The following is a 16,140-nucleotide window of genomic DNA, read 5'->3' as shown; positions in this document are numbered from 1 at the left end:
GCGTGTTTTGTCAACCGGCGCTGTCCGTGCATACAGCGGAGGGCGGAGTCAGCACAGAGATTTACCTTAAACCTAACATCATGTGCTAACAATAAAATAAATACAACCATTCGACACAGCATTGCGTGGGTCGGCAGCTTCAGATTTATTATTTACATATGACATAAAGAAATAAAAATATAACAACCATACTTGGAGCAGAGTTGATGAATCTCAAAGAAACAAGCGCGCACACAGTGCAGAGATATTTGCATCACTGCTCAATGTACAAATCCCTTTCATTAATACACATCGACACACACAGAGGAAATGTTCATTGTCCAAATAACAGTACAGGGTAGTTAGTGAGTAGCTAGTGTATCATCAGCCAGTGTGAGGCAGTTGTGAAAGTGCATAGCAGCGAGACTAATGAGACTGAGCGATGCTGGAGAAGTACTCCAACATGTCCTGGATGGTGAACTCCATGGTGATCCCAGACCCAGGATAGCATCGGCCGATCAGGTCCTCAAAGTGCTTGTACTGACGGATGAACTCGTCTTGCATGGAGTGCCACACCACCTGGTGGAGACAATCAGCAAGTGCACCAGCTCAGGATGAGATAAGGATACACAAGACTGAGCAGCTGAGCAGTTTCACATGTTAAAGGTCCAGTGTGTGAGATTTAGTGGCATCAAGGAGGTGAGGACTTTAGACTGGAACCAGCTGAAACTTCTCAAGGTTAAAATTCATCGACTATTGTGTTTTATCTATTTTTACTTTTTATTGCTGCTCAGCATGTCTGTGCTAACATGCTGTTTGTTGTTGTGTTATTTTATTATACTGGTGCTCTGCTGTTGCTTGTTGCTTTGCATGGCTTCTGTTCTATCTTGACAATTTCTACTTGCTGTAGTCACTTGATGTCTTATGCTGTCTTTGTCCTGTAATTTTTTTATTGAGTTCAAAACATCTTGCCAAAGGACAGCAGTTGATAAATGTGTGTTGTCCTTATAAATAAATAAAAAATCCAGTGTTCATTGTTCAGGGGTTTTTTACCAGGAGTCGAATCATTGACAGAGGTCTCTTCCTCCTAAAAAACAAATGGACCAGGGGTCTCATTTATAACCACTGTGTACGCACAAAATGAGGCCTGAAAGAAGCAGTCACTTCCCACACAAAATTTGTGAGGTGAGGTGAGAATTGTAGTGTGGAACTAGCTGAACCTTCTTCTGAAACAAATGGACCAGCGGCCTCATTTATAAACACTGCGTATGCCACTTTCCACGCTAAATCTGTGATCTTTGACCCATGCTTCCAAACATTTTGGAGACAGGAAATTGGCGATGCAGGCAGTGAGATGGAAGCCTGACTGAAGAAACTGTCAAACATTTTTGGCGCACGCCATTTTTGGCTTTTGTCCATACGTACATTCATAGTATGGACCCTATGCATTATTTATAAAAGAGAACCCGGGTGATTAAAACCGGTAAAAACACTGAGTGAACAGGTTTAGATTTAAGTCTTTTTAATGCCAATGTTACAATAACCAAAACTGAAGACCAACTACTTAGGGTTAGGGACAATTTTGCCCAAATGTTTGTTGTAACATAAAACACAACATTTTTGTCTCCCGGTGGAGACGAACAGAGAATAGAACCGGGAAATATTTGGCATTTATTGGCAAGTTTTGTTGTGTTTTCTCATTCTGCATGTCGTATTCCACTCCCTTAATTCCCATCGTGCAAAGCTTTAAAACCTTCTTGCACTTCCAAAAGTCATCAAGGGCACAGTGACAGCTAGCTAACAGACATTGGATCATCTGCTCTGAGCAAAAAAATTATATTACTAATCAATTTTGGAGATTTTACAATGCAATGTCAGAAAAAAATCCTAAAATCCTACCTCCTACATCTTTGAATTTTTAAGACTTTGAAAGACTGACTTAAGACATTTTAAAAAACAAATTAAGGCCTTATTTTTAGATGAATGATTTACAATCTTTAAAGACTTTTTTACGGATCTGCAGAACCCTGTTAAGAGCAGTTTTACGATACAAATCCGTGTTTGTCCTACGCCATGTGGCACATCGCAGATGGGCCACTATCCCACCACCTGCTAACATGTGCTCACCTTATTTGTGATACAGACGATAAGGAGGTTTTTATCAGGAGCCAAATTGCCTGCAGAGGTCTTCACCTCTCCAAAACAAACAACCCAAGTGATTTAAACAGGTAAATATTCTGAATAAAGCAGTCTTATGTTAAAAAAATATTTTTCTGACACTCTCCTCACTGAGAAGCTGCCAACTATGGTGGCCGACGAGAATACACAAAATACATATGGCCCTATCCTGAGCATGTGTTTGGTTTGTCCATTCTGGACTACTGTAGAAACATGGTGGTGCAACATGGCAATCTCCACTGACAAGGACCTGCTCCCTGTGTAGATATAAACAGCTCATTGTAAGGTAACAAAAACACAATTCTTATTTTTTAGGTGATTACATACTGAAGGACACACTGACATTCCATTTCTGCCAATATATCCCCCTAACTCCTACACACTGGATCTTAAAACTTTAAAATTCTCACCTGTAGCAGACTCTCCTCTTCACACAGATGTTTGTCCACCTTCTTGTAAAGGTTATCAAGTCCCTTTTTCACCTCTTTGCCAGGATACTCTTTGATAACTTTTCGCAGCTCTTGTTTGTTAAAGGCCAGCTGGTAGCTCACCTCCTCCTCACGTACACCCTGAGCCACACGGGCCTCGACTCCCTCAAAGAAATGCTGCAGGAGACAGGTAACAGTTTACCCATGATGCACTGAAAACAACCACTCAGTAAATTCTCACATCGTGCATGTCCAGGAACACGATGAAACTTTGTGATAACTCTGAAAGATATTACAACTCACGTTGAGTTTTTCAAGAGGCTGGCCCAGAGAGTTGATGACGTAGGACTGCAGATGGTCTGTGTATTTGTGCTTGGCCTCTCGCCTCTCTGCGTCCAGACACGAGATCTTCAGACGTGAAAGTGTGGAAAAGATGTGGTGGAAATTCTCCATCATCACAACATCCCGAGGTGTCTTCTGGCTCTCACTGGCAACCTTCTCCACTGAAAAGACAAACGACATTCAGGGATCAATTTCCAGGTATTACATAAAATGCCACATCATCCATAGCCAGTTAGGTTGACCAGTGCTCTCACCATTCATAAAGACAGCCCTGATAAGTTTGACGTAAGCTTTGTCCAGGTCCCCTCTACGCTCCGCATTACGGAAGATGGTTTCCGCCAGCTCAGCAAACTCCTCAAACCCAGTGACAAACTGCAGGATACCAACTTTGCTCTTCTTAGAAATCTTCACTTCCTCCATCTGTCTGATCTGACCAGACTGTGAGAAAAAGATAAATCATATTGAGTTCATAATGTGTGTATGACCTTAAAGGAATACTTCCCCCTTCCAAATGACATAGTTTTACTGTTATTAAACGTGGACCCCAATGATTTCAATTCATCAAGACTTGCAAGACAAAGTTTTCTTCATGAATCATAACATGGGGTGAGTAACTGATATACAAAAGCTTCGTTAGGGGGTGAATTACTCCTTTAACTCCACAAACAGTGAAAAGCAAGTATTAAATTTCCTTTTTCAAATGACTAGATTTTTCCTTTATCATTTGGACTCCACTCACAATGCATTTGTCAAAATTCCTCTTGACAGTGACCAACACATTTCCCAAAGTAGTACTGAGGTAAGAGGCCGGGTCGACGTTTTCAGCTGTCCACACATGGTGACTCATCTTCACCAGCATGTAGAGAGAGTTAAAGCTGTCAATCTTGTCACCCAGGGCGATGAGACTGTTGAGCTCCAACTCGATGCTCTGGAAGATTTTATTCATCATCAGCCGCACCAGGTCTTTCCTTGTGTCACAAAAAAGAAGCGAATAACAGAGTTAAATTAAAAAAAAAAAAAAGCAGTGACAAGTTTAACAAAGAAAAGAGAGTGATTCAAAGCAAATATGATTAATGTTTCTGGCAGGGTTATATTTGCAGGAGAAGTGAACCAACGACAGGAAACTACTCACTCTGATGACAAAGAGTGTCTGTGTTCAGCCTGGGGAGGCATTCTTGACAGCGGGCCTCCATCTGCTTCCTCTGTTTCGGGCTGACAAGAAAAAAGACATTAGACATGACAAATCCAAACAAACATCTGCTGACGTGTATATATGAATGATGCTGCACCTGTTATTGTTGTTTTATATCATGCTTTCAGGCAAGAAAAATGTTGTGAAATGAGGGATTACACAATTTCATGTTACTAAAGACGACACATCAGTCGGTGGCATTTTGTATCATCACACGTCCATTATCTGATCACAGACTTACCTGAGCGAGAGGCGGTGTGACTGTCGGGTGCTGCTGCAGCTTGAAGAACTTGCTGATGAAGTCTTGTTCTGCGAGACACAGAGGCTCCAGCTCACTGAGGACCTGCTCAAATATCTGCAAAAACAAACACCCCCCATTTAATCTCTTGATACTGTTCACAGTTTTATTTCCATTTCACATTTACTGTTTTGATTTAGGGCTGTACAATTATGTCCAAAATATTAATCATCATGATTATTCATTGATTTTAGGGACAAAATACATTCAAGCATTGGATGATGATTCGTACAGAGGGGCTAGTTTTTTAGCTTCTGCTCCAGACATTAGATTTTTGTTTTCTCCTTCTGCTCTTTGTTGTATATTACTCTCCTTCTCTAGATTTTCTATGAACGGAACACCCATTTTAAACATCAATATTGCAGTCGATCATGTTCATTTAATTGTGGGATGCCAATATCATGATCGAAATTAATATTCTATGAATTGTGCAGTCATAGTTTGATTAAATCTTTGTTTATCTGGAAGCATCACCTTGTCAAACTTGGTCCTGTCAGCCACGTCCAGGTCGGAGGCGGACATGTTGCCCATGTCTAGCAGCGAGGAAGACTGGGAACGCCGGCTGTTGGAGCCCTGCACGGTCAGCTTGTTCAGGCTTGAGGTAGAGCCTGTCAGCTTCCCGGAGCTGCCATGAAGGCCTAATACAGCGAATACAGTGATTCAATGTCACATGTGTAGTGAGGGTGAGTCCAAATCAAACTGCAGGCGTATGGAAGTCAATTATGACAATATTCAAAAATTCACACAGTCAAATCATCAAAAATAACATGGGCTTCAATGGTTAGCTTTTTAGGCCTCTCTCACAGAATCAGAATATGTGATGAAACATTCAGCTGCATTGTGAAGACTTTGCACAAACCAACCAGGTACATGGAGACGTAATGGTTGGCAGGGTTTAAAGTGGTATGTATCGGGGTAGCGGAGGGCTTTGAGCAAAGGGGTCCTTTTAGTGCAGCTAATGTGAGGCACAGTGGTAAGAAGCAGAGAGAGTAATTGACGGTGGAATAGCTCTATCCAAATGTCATACTTACTTTCTGTTTCCTGTTTGAGTGCACTCTCTTTCCGCGGAAGCGTGGCTGCAGCCAGTTAGAAAGGCAGGCATCAAAGACAGAGACAGGTTAGGCTTAAAAACATGCAGCATGGGGAGGGGTGAGGCTAGATGTTAGATGTACAAAGTTACATATATGCTGACGTGCACTGCGGTGGCTTTAGGGAGGCTTGTAGCTCGGACAAACCTTTGGAAAACAATTTTTTTGTTTTCAGCAGGAAAAGCTGACAGAGAATGCAGAAAGCAGAGTTCTATAATTCTGCCAAAACCAAAGCTCAACCAAGAGTCCTCATCGGATTTTAAACACATAGTGTGACATGTATGTAAGATCCTTGTACAAAGGGAAAAAGAGACGTCATCAAAACAAGAGGCAGGACTTCAGCACTTTGGGAGCACACAGTAGTTGAGAAAATATGTTTTTGGTAACAGATGTGATACAGAAAAGGCTGTAAAAGAATGAGACAGTGTTTCCTTATTCATACACGAATATTACATTAAAGTTTGTGTGATAGTACAATACAAAATACATATTCAAGAGATGTTAAATTCTCATTAGCTTTGAGTAAACCACACGTTACAAAAAAGGGAGAAAAAGACAAAAAAAGATGCTACTTGAAAATCCTAACACACAAATATCACTAACTCCAGAGGACAAACGTGCTGCATGTCTACACTCCAACAGGCCTGTGAATCGCAGCTCTTACCAAACTTGCCCTTGGCCTCCTTGGTTGTACCCGCCATCTTTATCTTGGCCACCTCAAAGAAGTCTTTGATTTCTCGTTCATATAATCTGCTCATGTAGTCAACGTAGGTCTGGAAAAAAAAGACAAAAAAAAAGGAGAATGCACTTGTTGAGATATTTAGATGCAAAACACCACATCCTGAATACTTAATTTTAAAGTGATAATTCAACATTTTGAAACCACACATAATTTGCTTTCTTGCTGAGTTAAATGAGAAGATCTAGACTCCTAGTCTGTACACTAAATATGCACACTGGACAGTTAGTTTAGGGGAAGCTGTTTATGCAAGTTTATTGTCTTTAGAGTAGTTTTCATTGTTAGTTTTGCTGTTATCATGTTAACTATGTGTGTGTTGCAAAATCATCCAAGACTCAAATCTTAGGGGTTACAAATTTAAAGGGAAACTTTGCTATCTTTCAATCTGCTTGTTTTTGACTCTGACAAGCTCAGATTGTTATTATAATATAATATAATATAATATAATATAATATAATATAATAAATATGCTCTTCTTTACTGTTTGCTTGATTTAGTTTAGTCTGTTTCTTAATAGGTTCTAACCAATAGGGCTCCCCCTGAAGGTCAGAGATTCGAATCGTCAATCAGAGACCCTTCAGTCAACTGAGATTCCTTCAAATTGAGCAGCCTTTTTTTTGTCAGTCAGTATGCACAGTGTACTGCTGTGGTTTTAGTTCGGACACGTAGGCAGTTGCCTGGAGTCTTTGGCTTTTGTTTGATATCTAGTGTTGGCAAAATATGTCGTGACCCATCTTTAGCGCAGTTAGCTTGTTTACTATATTAGGTGTCACTGTCACTGTCACACTGCATGCCCCACTAAACTGTGTTCAAACTCCATGTGGGAAAAGGCATGAATGGTCAATATTCATATTGAACAGGTAAATCTGATTCGATCTGTCATAATTATGAGTTGGGTGCAGCCCTACTAAACAAGTCTCACTCAAGGAGAATTGAGTTTTTGCAGGGAGACAATACCAAACAAGCCAGCTCAAACAAAAGGTACAGAACAAAGTTCAATATCTCTGCTGGGTCCTTTCTGTAATGTTGTCAGACACCTATAAATCAAACTGAGCCTGTCAGTGGCAAAAACAAGCACTTTTAGTGGATGCGCATTGGCTGTCCCCTACTGCCTCGAAGGATTACACTGCAGCCCGTTTTACAGTTGCCGGCTACAGTGCTCTCGCTTAATATTGGACCAATTAAAAAAATTGTTGCTCCCATTAGTCACTTAGACAAAAACAAAATAGCGTTCCCTTTGACCCACAGATATCAGAGTGACATCTATTTTCTCATCTCAGTATTTCCACTATTCCTTTAAACATTTTGTCAGATAACAGCACTGACCCTTGACAGGCCCTCGTACTTCTCCCTGTGGGTGTTCTTCAGCCACTCCATGAGCTTGGCATAACGCAGCAGGTCCCTGTGGAGGGGGCTGTGTTTGGGCAGACTCAGCTCAGCTGTGTGCTGCGACAGGGTGGAGCTCTGGTCATGGCCCTGGATGACAAGAGAGAGGGGAGACAATTAGGATTACATTCTACACAGGAACCTAATATTAAGTCCCATTCCATCTCTCTGTATACACACAGACACACTCAACACACGAGGATATTTATCTTCCTATCACAAACATCTGTGGATAGGACACCTTACCTCAAATTACCACAAACCCAGATGTTTTCAAGATAAACGACACATTGTTCAACTCATAATTCCACCACTTCTTCAGCTCAACTAATTGAAAAGCGCAACTCTTACTGCCATACTGATGTTCTCTTCACGTCCCCTCATTGCTATGATGTTCAGCATCTACTGCTTGTGCTACAAGACATGCACGCAGAGCAGACAGGCACAGGATTTTAATGATATGAGACCTTTTGCACAAAGCCAAGTTAGCACCCAAACACACAGAGCCCTCAGCTGAGTGCAGACAAGTGATGGAGGAGGAGAGAGATGAGCGGTGCCTCTTCAGCTTTGAGATCGAATGAGAGATGTTAAGTAGTTAGAAACATATTCCATGCAGTAAGGTATAGGCTATGTTAGGCCTGAGGTCTCTGAGGTAATGACATGTAAGTTGGAGTGAGGTATGAGAGGTCAAACATCAGCAAAGAGGGGGCAAGTGGGGCGTTACCGTGAGGGTACTCACTGGAAGCGACAGACAGGAGGACCTATAGAACTGAGGGATGGTCATTTTGAAGTGACTGAAGTGGTTGAACTGACACAGAGACAGAGAGCAGAGTGGGATGATTCAAAGTGAACAACAGGAAGAGTCAAGAATAGGAGGGACACAACTAGAAGGAAACGACACAAAGAAGCCCAGGAAGAGAGTCACAGCGAAACAGGAAGTCCATGATGGCGGAGACAGAGATATAAAGAGAGAGACAGAGCCTGGAAAAGAACAGGACAGACTACCTGGTGCAGCAGACTCACAAGAGCAAGATGTGACTTAAATCTGGTTTATAAAATCCTGCTCCCTCTCCTCTGTTGGCCGGAAAACTGAGTAAAATGTTTTGTCTAACGATGCAGAGCTAATAATTTTGTAGCCTCTGAGTCTTCAGCATCTTAACCATCTCATGTAGTTGCACTGGTGTGATCCAGCAGGTTTTTAGAACGTTGCAGAACGGTGCGCTGCAAGTAGTTGCATGTTTTAACTCATCTCTTCATGAATCTTTGGGCTGGACTGGGCTATTAATCCAAAAACAAACCATGAAGGTTTAAAACAGCCTGTTGAAGTACCATTCCACTGATGTAGCTGGCCATGGAGACGCTAGTTTTAACTACTTTATAGTCTTAACCAGTAACTACAGCTGTCACATAAATGTAGTGAAGGAAAAAGTAAAATATTAGTGGAGCAGAAAAATTGGATACACTAAAGTACCATTATCATTTTGAGTAAATCTACTGTTTATAAATGCTTTAGTACATATTTAATGCTTCAAAAACCAGGGACAGTAAATCAGAAAATAAATCTTTAAAGGAAATTCCTATGTAACACACCACCTGAAACTGCATCTTACAAAGCAGAGTACTTCTACACTTAAAGCTTTCAAACATGTTGAATCCCCTGTAAGTGTAGTTTGTCTGTTACCTGGTGAACAAACACATTGTTGAGGTGATTGGTGAGGCGGCGAGCGAAGGTGTCTCTCAGCTCAGCAAACAGGAGCTGTTGCTGTATCACAGCCATCAGCTTGTCGTGGCCTATGGAAGGAAAAGGACATCACTTTCATTTGATTACTAATTTCAGATAGGCATTTACAGGCAAGGAAAAGTGTATCCGCATTTGTACGCAATCAGCAAAGACGTCAGTTGTATTTTTCTAAAACGTGTTCATTGAGTTTTAAGTTTTCCAAATTTGCAACTTCTGAGAGTTGCTCACCGGCAGTGAGAAACAACTGATAAGCAAGTACATGTGTAAACTAACCTGGTCGGAGGGCCACGTTCATGCACTGCAGAAGAGCTTCAGATGCATTGATGCAGGCCTCAATTCCTTTAGGGGAGGTCAGGTCTCCTTCCTGCAAGGCTCTGATGTGTCCCTTTGACAGGTCCATGTAGTTCTACATGAGGGAAGAAACAGTGCTGTCATCAAACAATGTAGCTATTCAATTCTTATTTAAAGGCTTCACATCTAGAAAATAGGATTGTTTGAATATTTTGCACATTTGCATTAGGATTATTTGAAATTTAAGTCATTTAACTCAGGTAAAAATATAACAAAATGGCAGATACTTTTTGTGCAAAAAGACCTCTGCTACATGTCTTTAAATTAGCATGTGTACCACAACAAACCACAGAGATGCTCGGATTACAACACACACAGGAAGTGTGACTTAATTCTTTGCTCAGGTCGCCATCACTCCCCTATATCTTTACATAGTTAATAGTGGTTTGCTGCTATATAAATGCTCTGAATATCACATACAGAACCTTTAATTCAGCAATCATAACTTCAAACATGTTCCTCACCACTAAGAACTGGATCTCATCCAGCAGTTTGACATTGTTGGTGTTGCTGATCTGGATAAGGCGGTTGCTCTGTGAGATCTGGTCCATCTGCTCCTTGACGCTCTGGAGCATCTCCTCATAGCTGCTCAGCTTTCCCTCGATGGTGTCCACCTCACCCAGCGCCTCGTCCAGCAGCTGCATCAGGATATTGACCTGCTTCTCTGATGCCATGATGGACTGGATGTTGGCCTTAGAACATTCAACAATGAAAAGGTATTATGATATGTTTCTTAACGTAAATATTTTTGTCCAAGCTCACCTGCAAAATACGATCATAGACAAGTACAAAACTTTGTATACTTTTCATTCTTTTTTAGTTTAGCAGTCGCTTCACTCACCCCATCTAGAACCTGCAGCTCCCTGGAGAGCTGCTCCGCAAAGGCCTCAGCGTTGGAGATGGCGTACTCGCACATCTCCATCATGCTCTCGATGTCCTGCTCTTCACGTGTGCTCAGCTCCTGGTAGTCGTCCAGGGCATCCTCATCACCCCCGGCAACACTCTGACTCTCCCCACTTGGCACAGACTCTAATGCCACAAAAAACATACATGGAAATGTACGTTGAAGACATGAGCACAAACACAAAGTTCAAGACACATTGTGGTATCTTCCAACACCGAGATTTACACACGTCTTGTGAGAAATACAAACAAAAATACATTTGGTGATGGGGAATGGCATTTTCAGAAGAGTCTTATAAACTGTTGTCTTTTACCACCAGCTACTCATTTGCTACCAGTAATGGAAGAGGTACACCTGTAATCTGAAATGGCTACTATCAGGTTTGTTGTGGCTGATAAAAACAACTGATAGACCTCTGTAAATCAAATTACAGTCCAACAACTTAACAAACAACTGCACTTAAACCTTGCTCTTGTACAATTAGATATAACATGGTCTACAAGTTTCAGTCAAATTAGATACAGAGAACATTAATGAACACGTCAGTGAATAATCCTAGGAATTAAGATGAAATGGACAAGTAAAAAAAGCTAAGCGAGTCAAAAACATGGCCTAAATGTGTGTAATGAGTACTAAAAAAATGAATCATGCCCAGCCGTATTTAGTGTCAGATAATTCACACAAAAGGAGCTTTAGGGAGGTGAGCGTCTCTAATGAGAATGGAGGTTTGAGATCATGAGGTAACAATGGAAAGGAGTGAGGAAGGGGAAGTTAAGTCCTACCAACCTTCCGCTTTAGGAAGTTCTGGCCAGAGAAAGTTTAAGAGAGAAGAGTGAGAATAAAGAAGAATTTAACACAGAAAGCCATACCACAAACCAAGATACAAAGAAGAGGTCAAACACTTTTTTTAAAAAACATGCAATTAATAAATAAACTAAACCAAAATCCAGCAGAGATTCTCACTTCTGGGCTAAATTAGACCAAACATGACCAATGCACTCTAGGGTCAACACTATTGGTTTAAGAGGAAGAGACAAGCCTTTAAACAAATATAATCAAATCATGAAAAGAGGCATGCGCTCACAGGGCGTGGCTACAGAAAGGATAGAGCGATTCCACACCTTCCAGCAGCTGAGAACTGACATTCACAAACTCCAACTTCTTCCTCAGGTATCGCTGGTTTAGCTTCCAAATGCAGGAGATGAAGGAGTTTTTCTCAGCTGTGCTGCTGGCTACCCACCGGTACACCTTCTCAAAGTGAAGGTCAAATTCAGGGTTTTCCTTAACAGTAACAGGAGAAAGAGAGCGTATGAGCACTGGACATTTATCTATAACAAGTGAAGAAGGTTATGGGTTTAAAAAGTATAGGATACACCAGTGGTTCCCAACCTTTTATCTTCTGACTAAACTGATACAGAAAAACTGATAAACAGTACAATTAACCCAAAAAGTGAACACAATAACTGCAAAAGTTTATGTGAAATAACAGTGAATGAATTTTAAGCAGATTTTCTCACTGAATATTACATCAGTGTTGACTTTTTTCTGATATTTCTAGGAACTTTTTGTGCAATTTTCTGTCTGTATTAGGTTATTTTTATTTAATTTTTCAAAACATACATACTTAGGCACCGATCACACAGACAGCATTCTGCATGTTGCAAAATGTGAAGCGTACCACGCTGCCTTTTCGTTTTTTAAATTGAATGCCACTAGTAAAAAATGCTTGCTGCACTTTTAGTTGTTGCCAGACAGCCACCCCATCACCTCCTTACCCTGACCTTACCGTGTAATCAATCTACCGTCTATTTTGGCTAGCTAAAACTACCTACTTATTTTCACAGTTATTAGTAACTAGTTACTAAAAAGTACAGGCAGAGGGTAAAGTCAAATAACTCTGGGTATCCAGCAACCACTTCCACCAGTTTCTCCTCCATTGTTTACCAACTGTAAACTTGTTGTTGTGACCACCTCTAAAATCATCCGGTTAGAAAACGGGAAAAAGCGTAAAAGACGCGGGACACTTATCCAATCTGAGTTGAAGCTTTTTCAACTCGAGGAGGTCAGAGCGCTGCAGTAAAAATGGCAGGCTCCTTGAGCGCAGAAACGCGAGACACGTAGCAAGGCAAAAAGCTTCATTTTTATTAAAAACAATTACAAAAAGCTGCCTCCAACTGCTATAACGCTTTCTGTGTGCTTCTTTTTTTTTTATATACTCAGTTGTTTTCTTCTCCCTGATGCTTGGCCCTGGTTCTCTTAGCTCTTTAGCTGTTTTGACCTCAGGTATTCATTGTGCGTTTATCCTGTGAGATTTTTACTAGGTTAACTTCTTGAATTATAATTTAAACTTAAAAAATAACATTTTGTTTTCTTCACAAAATTAAATGAAAAACTGAAACATACGCTGACTGAGTATTTGATTTCTTTTAAAAAGTTTTCTTACACCCCTTCAAACCAAGAAGTGAGCCCCCCATGAAGCTTTAGCGACCCCTTATGAGAGTCGGGACCCCCAGCTTGGGAACCAGCGGGATACACTATTTGTCTGACCTTGCTTGCATCTTTGGCATCTACTTCTGTCAGATCTCGGAGCTCCCATGTCTGCTGTCGTTTGTAAAAGTCCCCCTTGTCAGATTTTTTCACCTTAACCACTTTAACCTGGACGGGCCTCTCTGTCGTAACTGGAAAATAACAAGCACATCATTTCAAAAACATTCAGCCTTTGTCATTAAAAGATATATTTACAGAAGAACTCATTTACCTGTGGCACACAGGAAGCAGTTCTTCTTTTTCTTCCCTGCCTTGCAGACATTAACAATGCCCAGGAGACGCTCATCGTTGGGTGTGAAGATGTCCCTCTGGAGAGCATGCTTGATGGCTGTCATGGTGGATGCTGTCATACAGGATACAGGATGTAGCAGGTACTTATTATTATGAACATAAGGGACACACTGTAGTCATGCATGCATGCACACGTAATGTGAGGTTTGATTTACACGCCATTCAGCCTGAATGGCTTTTCCTCCCCAAGTGCCAACTACCCAGAGCCATTTCAAGACAGGATGTGCTTATGACATGGGACAAATCCCGGACATCAGTGCGCACATATCGAGCTAACATTTCCTTAATTACACGCACACATCACTATAAGTGTTCTCTGTTAATGTCATGTTGGAAAGTATTCTCAGAGGTTGCCTTAACCTGTGTCAGAAAAGTGCTAACTTAACGGTTGCTAGCTTACAGGATACCAGAGGCTGTTGACATTGACTCCACAACAACAGAGTGACTGTGAAACACCTCAAAATGGTTTTAAAAAATACGTTTGTACAGTCATACAACTGCCGCTGTTGGCCACACCAACCAGGGGCCAAAAATAACTGCACTGTTGTCCTCTGTGTCTGTTAGCTTGCTGGCTGCTAACGTTCCTGCTAGCTTGACAGAGCTAGCCACTGTTAGCATCAATAAAGCTAAGCTAGCTGAAAGAACAGGCAGCGGTTGGGACTACGAAAATAGCGAAATATTCAACTAAATCACCGTGAATGTTTAATCGGAATGCACTCTGTCTGTATTTTAAAAGATATATGTATAATGAAAAGCTGCTACCTTGTTTTATCAGCCCACCAGCCCTTTGCACAGCAAGCACCGCCCTCTCCCTTCCTGGTTCACAGACGGAGCGGTCATGTGACAGCGACGGTGTCAACATCCACATGCACCCACTGAGGCAGTGCTGCTGCATCCACTTTCTACATCTCTTGATCCATTTGCGCACTTTATACAAATTATACTTATTTGCACTGAGTAAAATAGGTTAAAGGACTCTCTTCTTCTTCTTCTTCTTCTTCTTCTTCTCACCCCGAGACCTTGTATCAAAATTTAATTTTAGGACCTTCCGACCTTATTAAAGGAGATGTTGCGCTCACTTTTTACCTATTCCTAAATAATTTATGTTTAATCAAAGTACCACACAGCCATTCTGAAGTCAGGAAGTATTCTGGCAGTGGCAGACTCAGGCTGTCTGAGGAGCAGGGGCAAAAAAAACATAAAATGGGCACCAGCTGCATGCGGAGGGGCACCAGCATGTTTTTAATGGCATATAGGGCAGTGTAGAAAACCGTGTTACATTTAAGGCCTCTGAGGCAACAACAATAAACCAATGTCCAATTTGTCAGGTTTCTTTGAGTGCGGTGACCCATTCATTTTAGTACATGCTCACCTTCACACAGGTAAAACATTGTATGTCCATAACTGATCTCATGTAAGTTTCCACTTCATAGGTAATTTATACTTCCATAATTGACACCATAGCCTGACGTGCACCTCCCCAGAAATGTAACTGCACGTCACGGCAACACCGTCCTCCTGTTTGTTTCTGTAAACTGAAACCATTTCTCTCAGTGGAAACGAAGCTTTAATTTCCTTTTATTTCACAGATAAGAAACAATAATACAACAATAATAATATTATCCAGGTTTCATATGAGAAGAGAAAATCTCCAGTTGTTGCTAGGCTAATTTATAGACTACAATGTAAAATGCCATAGGCTGGCACTAAATAACGTTAGCATGTTATATTTGTTTGGAAAATGTGTTTAGTACATGACAGCTGTTGTGTCTGTGAACTTTGTGAGTTGTAAATGAGTCAAATTGTGTGGCATTACCTTTGTTACGTGTTGCTGATTGTACCTGGTTTTATATGAGAAGAGGAAAAGATCGCTAGTTGCTAGGCTAATTTATAAAATGTGAAACTATGGTAAAATGTCATAGGCTGGCGCTAATAACGTTAGCATTTTGTATTTACTTGAAAAACATGTTTAGTATGACAGTTGTTTTGTTGGTGAATCTTGTGAGTTATAATGGAGCCAAATTGTGTGCCAGTACCTTTGTTACATGTTGCTGTTGTACCTGGCTTCTGTGGCCTCTGGCACTGAGAAGAGGAAAAGATCGCTGGCCGCTAGGCTAATTTATACAATGTAAAATGCCATAGGCTTGTGCTAATAACGTTAGCATGTTATATTTGTTTGGAAAACATTTAGTATAAGACAGTTGTTTTGTCAGTGAACTTTGTGAGTTGTAATGGAGCCAAATTGTGTGTCGTTACCTTTGTTAAATGTTGCTGTTGTCCCTGGTTCTATATGATAAGAGGGAAAGCTCGCTAACTTTAGTTGCTAGGCTAATTTATACACTCCAAAATGTCATAGGCTTGCGCTAATAACGTTAGCATGTTATATTTGTGGGGAAAATGTGTCCATATTAATTAAGTGTTTGTCTGTGAATGCTCAGAGTTATAGTAAAGGCAATTTGTGTACTTGTGTTTGATATTGCCTCTATTAAGTCATATTTAATGTGTGTTTAATGTGTGTTTTGAATCAACTAAACTTTACAGCACTTCACAGAAACCTCCGCCGTGGACTAGTGTTTTGGAGGTGTAACTGCAGAGTGACACAGAGGTATTTATAGCAGACAAACTGAGAATTCTAACTTCTGATGTTGATTTAAGTGCACAGAGCAGCTTATTAAC

General features: G+C 40.9%; 1 protein-coding gene across 4 annotated transcripts; it reads right to left on the bottom strand.

Moving 5' to 3' along the window:
- Positions 1-121: 121 nt before the first annotated feature.
- On the bottom strand, positions 122-14,313 carry exoc1 (exocyst complex component 1). 4 transcript variants are annotated; one of them, XM_049587356.1, is made up of 20 exons: positions 14,227-14,313; positions 13,385-13,516; positions 13,174-13,304; positions 11,748-11,907; positions 10,564-10,751; positions 10,187-10,414; positions 9,645-9,777; positions 9,312-9,421; positions 8,370-8,438; positions 7,571-7,720; positions 6,170-6,278; positions 5,449-5,493; positions 4,892-5,055; positions 4,361-4,474; positions 4,060-4,139; positions 3,667-3,895; positions 3,182-3,365; positions 2,889-3,088; positions 2,568-2,762; positions 122-558 (listed from the first exon to the last, which is right to left on the bottom strand). In XM_049587356.1, the coding sequence occupies exons 2-20, from the start codon at positions 13,506-13,508 to the stop codon at positions 406-408; spliced, it is 2,766 nt and encodes a 921-aa protein (XP_049443313.1). In that variant the 5' UTR covers positions 13,509-13,516; positions 14,227-14,313; the 3' UTR covers positions 122-405. The 4 variants fall into 4 exon arrangements, with proteins under 4 accessions (XP_049443313.1, XP_049443314.1, XP_049443315.1 ...); XM_049587357.1 differs by lacking the exon at positions 5,449-5,493; XM_049587358.1 differs by lacking the exon at positions 8,370-8,438.
- Between the last annotated feature and the right edge of the window lie 1,827 nt (positions 14,314-16,140).

This window comes from Epinephelus fuscoguttatus, linkage group LG10 (assembly GCF_011397635.1).
Source record: "Epinephelus fuscoguttatus linkage group LG10, E.fuscoguttatus.final_Chr_v1".
In the NCBI taxonomy this organism is placed as follows: Eukaryota; Metazoa; Chordata; class Actinopteri; order Perciformes; family Serranidae; genus Epinephelus; species Epinephelus fuscoguttatus.
Note: the sequence above shows the minus strand (reverse complement) of the source record. Positions and strands in the feature narration are given on the sequence as shown.

What these genes read in the sequence shown, in the direction of transcription:
- exoc1 (XM_049587356.1), bottom strand. Translation starts at nt 13,508, where the DNA reads ATGACAGCCATCAAGCATGCTCTCCAGAGGGACATCTTCACACCCAAC. An exon ending in CAGGGCTGTCTTTATGAATG is followed by an intron (nt 3,089 to 3,181) that starts GTGAGAGCACTG and finishes TTGTCTTTTCAG; the next exon opens with TGGAGAAGGTTGCCAGTGAG. An exon ending in AAGAGGAGAGTCTGCTACAG is followed by an intron (nt 559 to 2,567) that starts GTGAGAATTTTA and finishes TGTCTCCACCAG; the next exon opens with GTGGTGTGGCACTCCATGCA.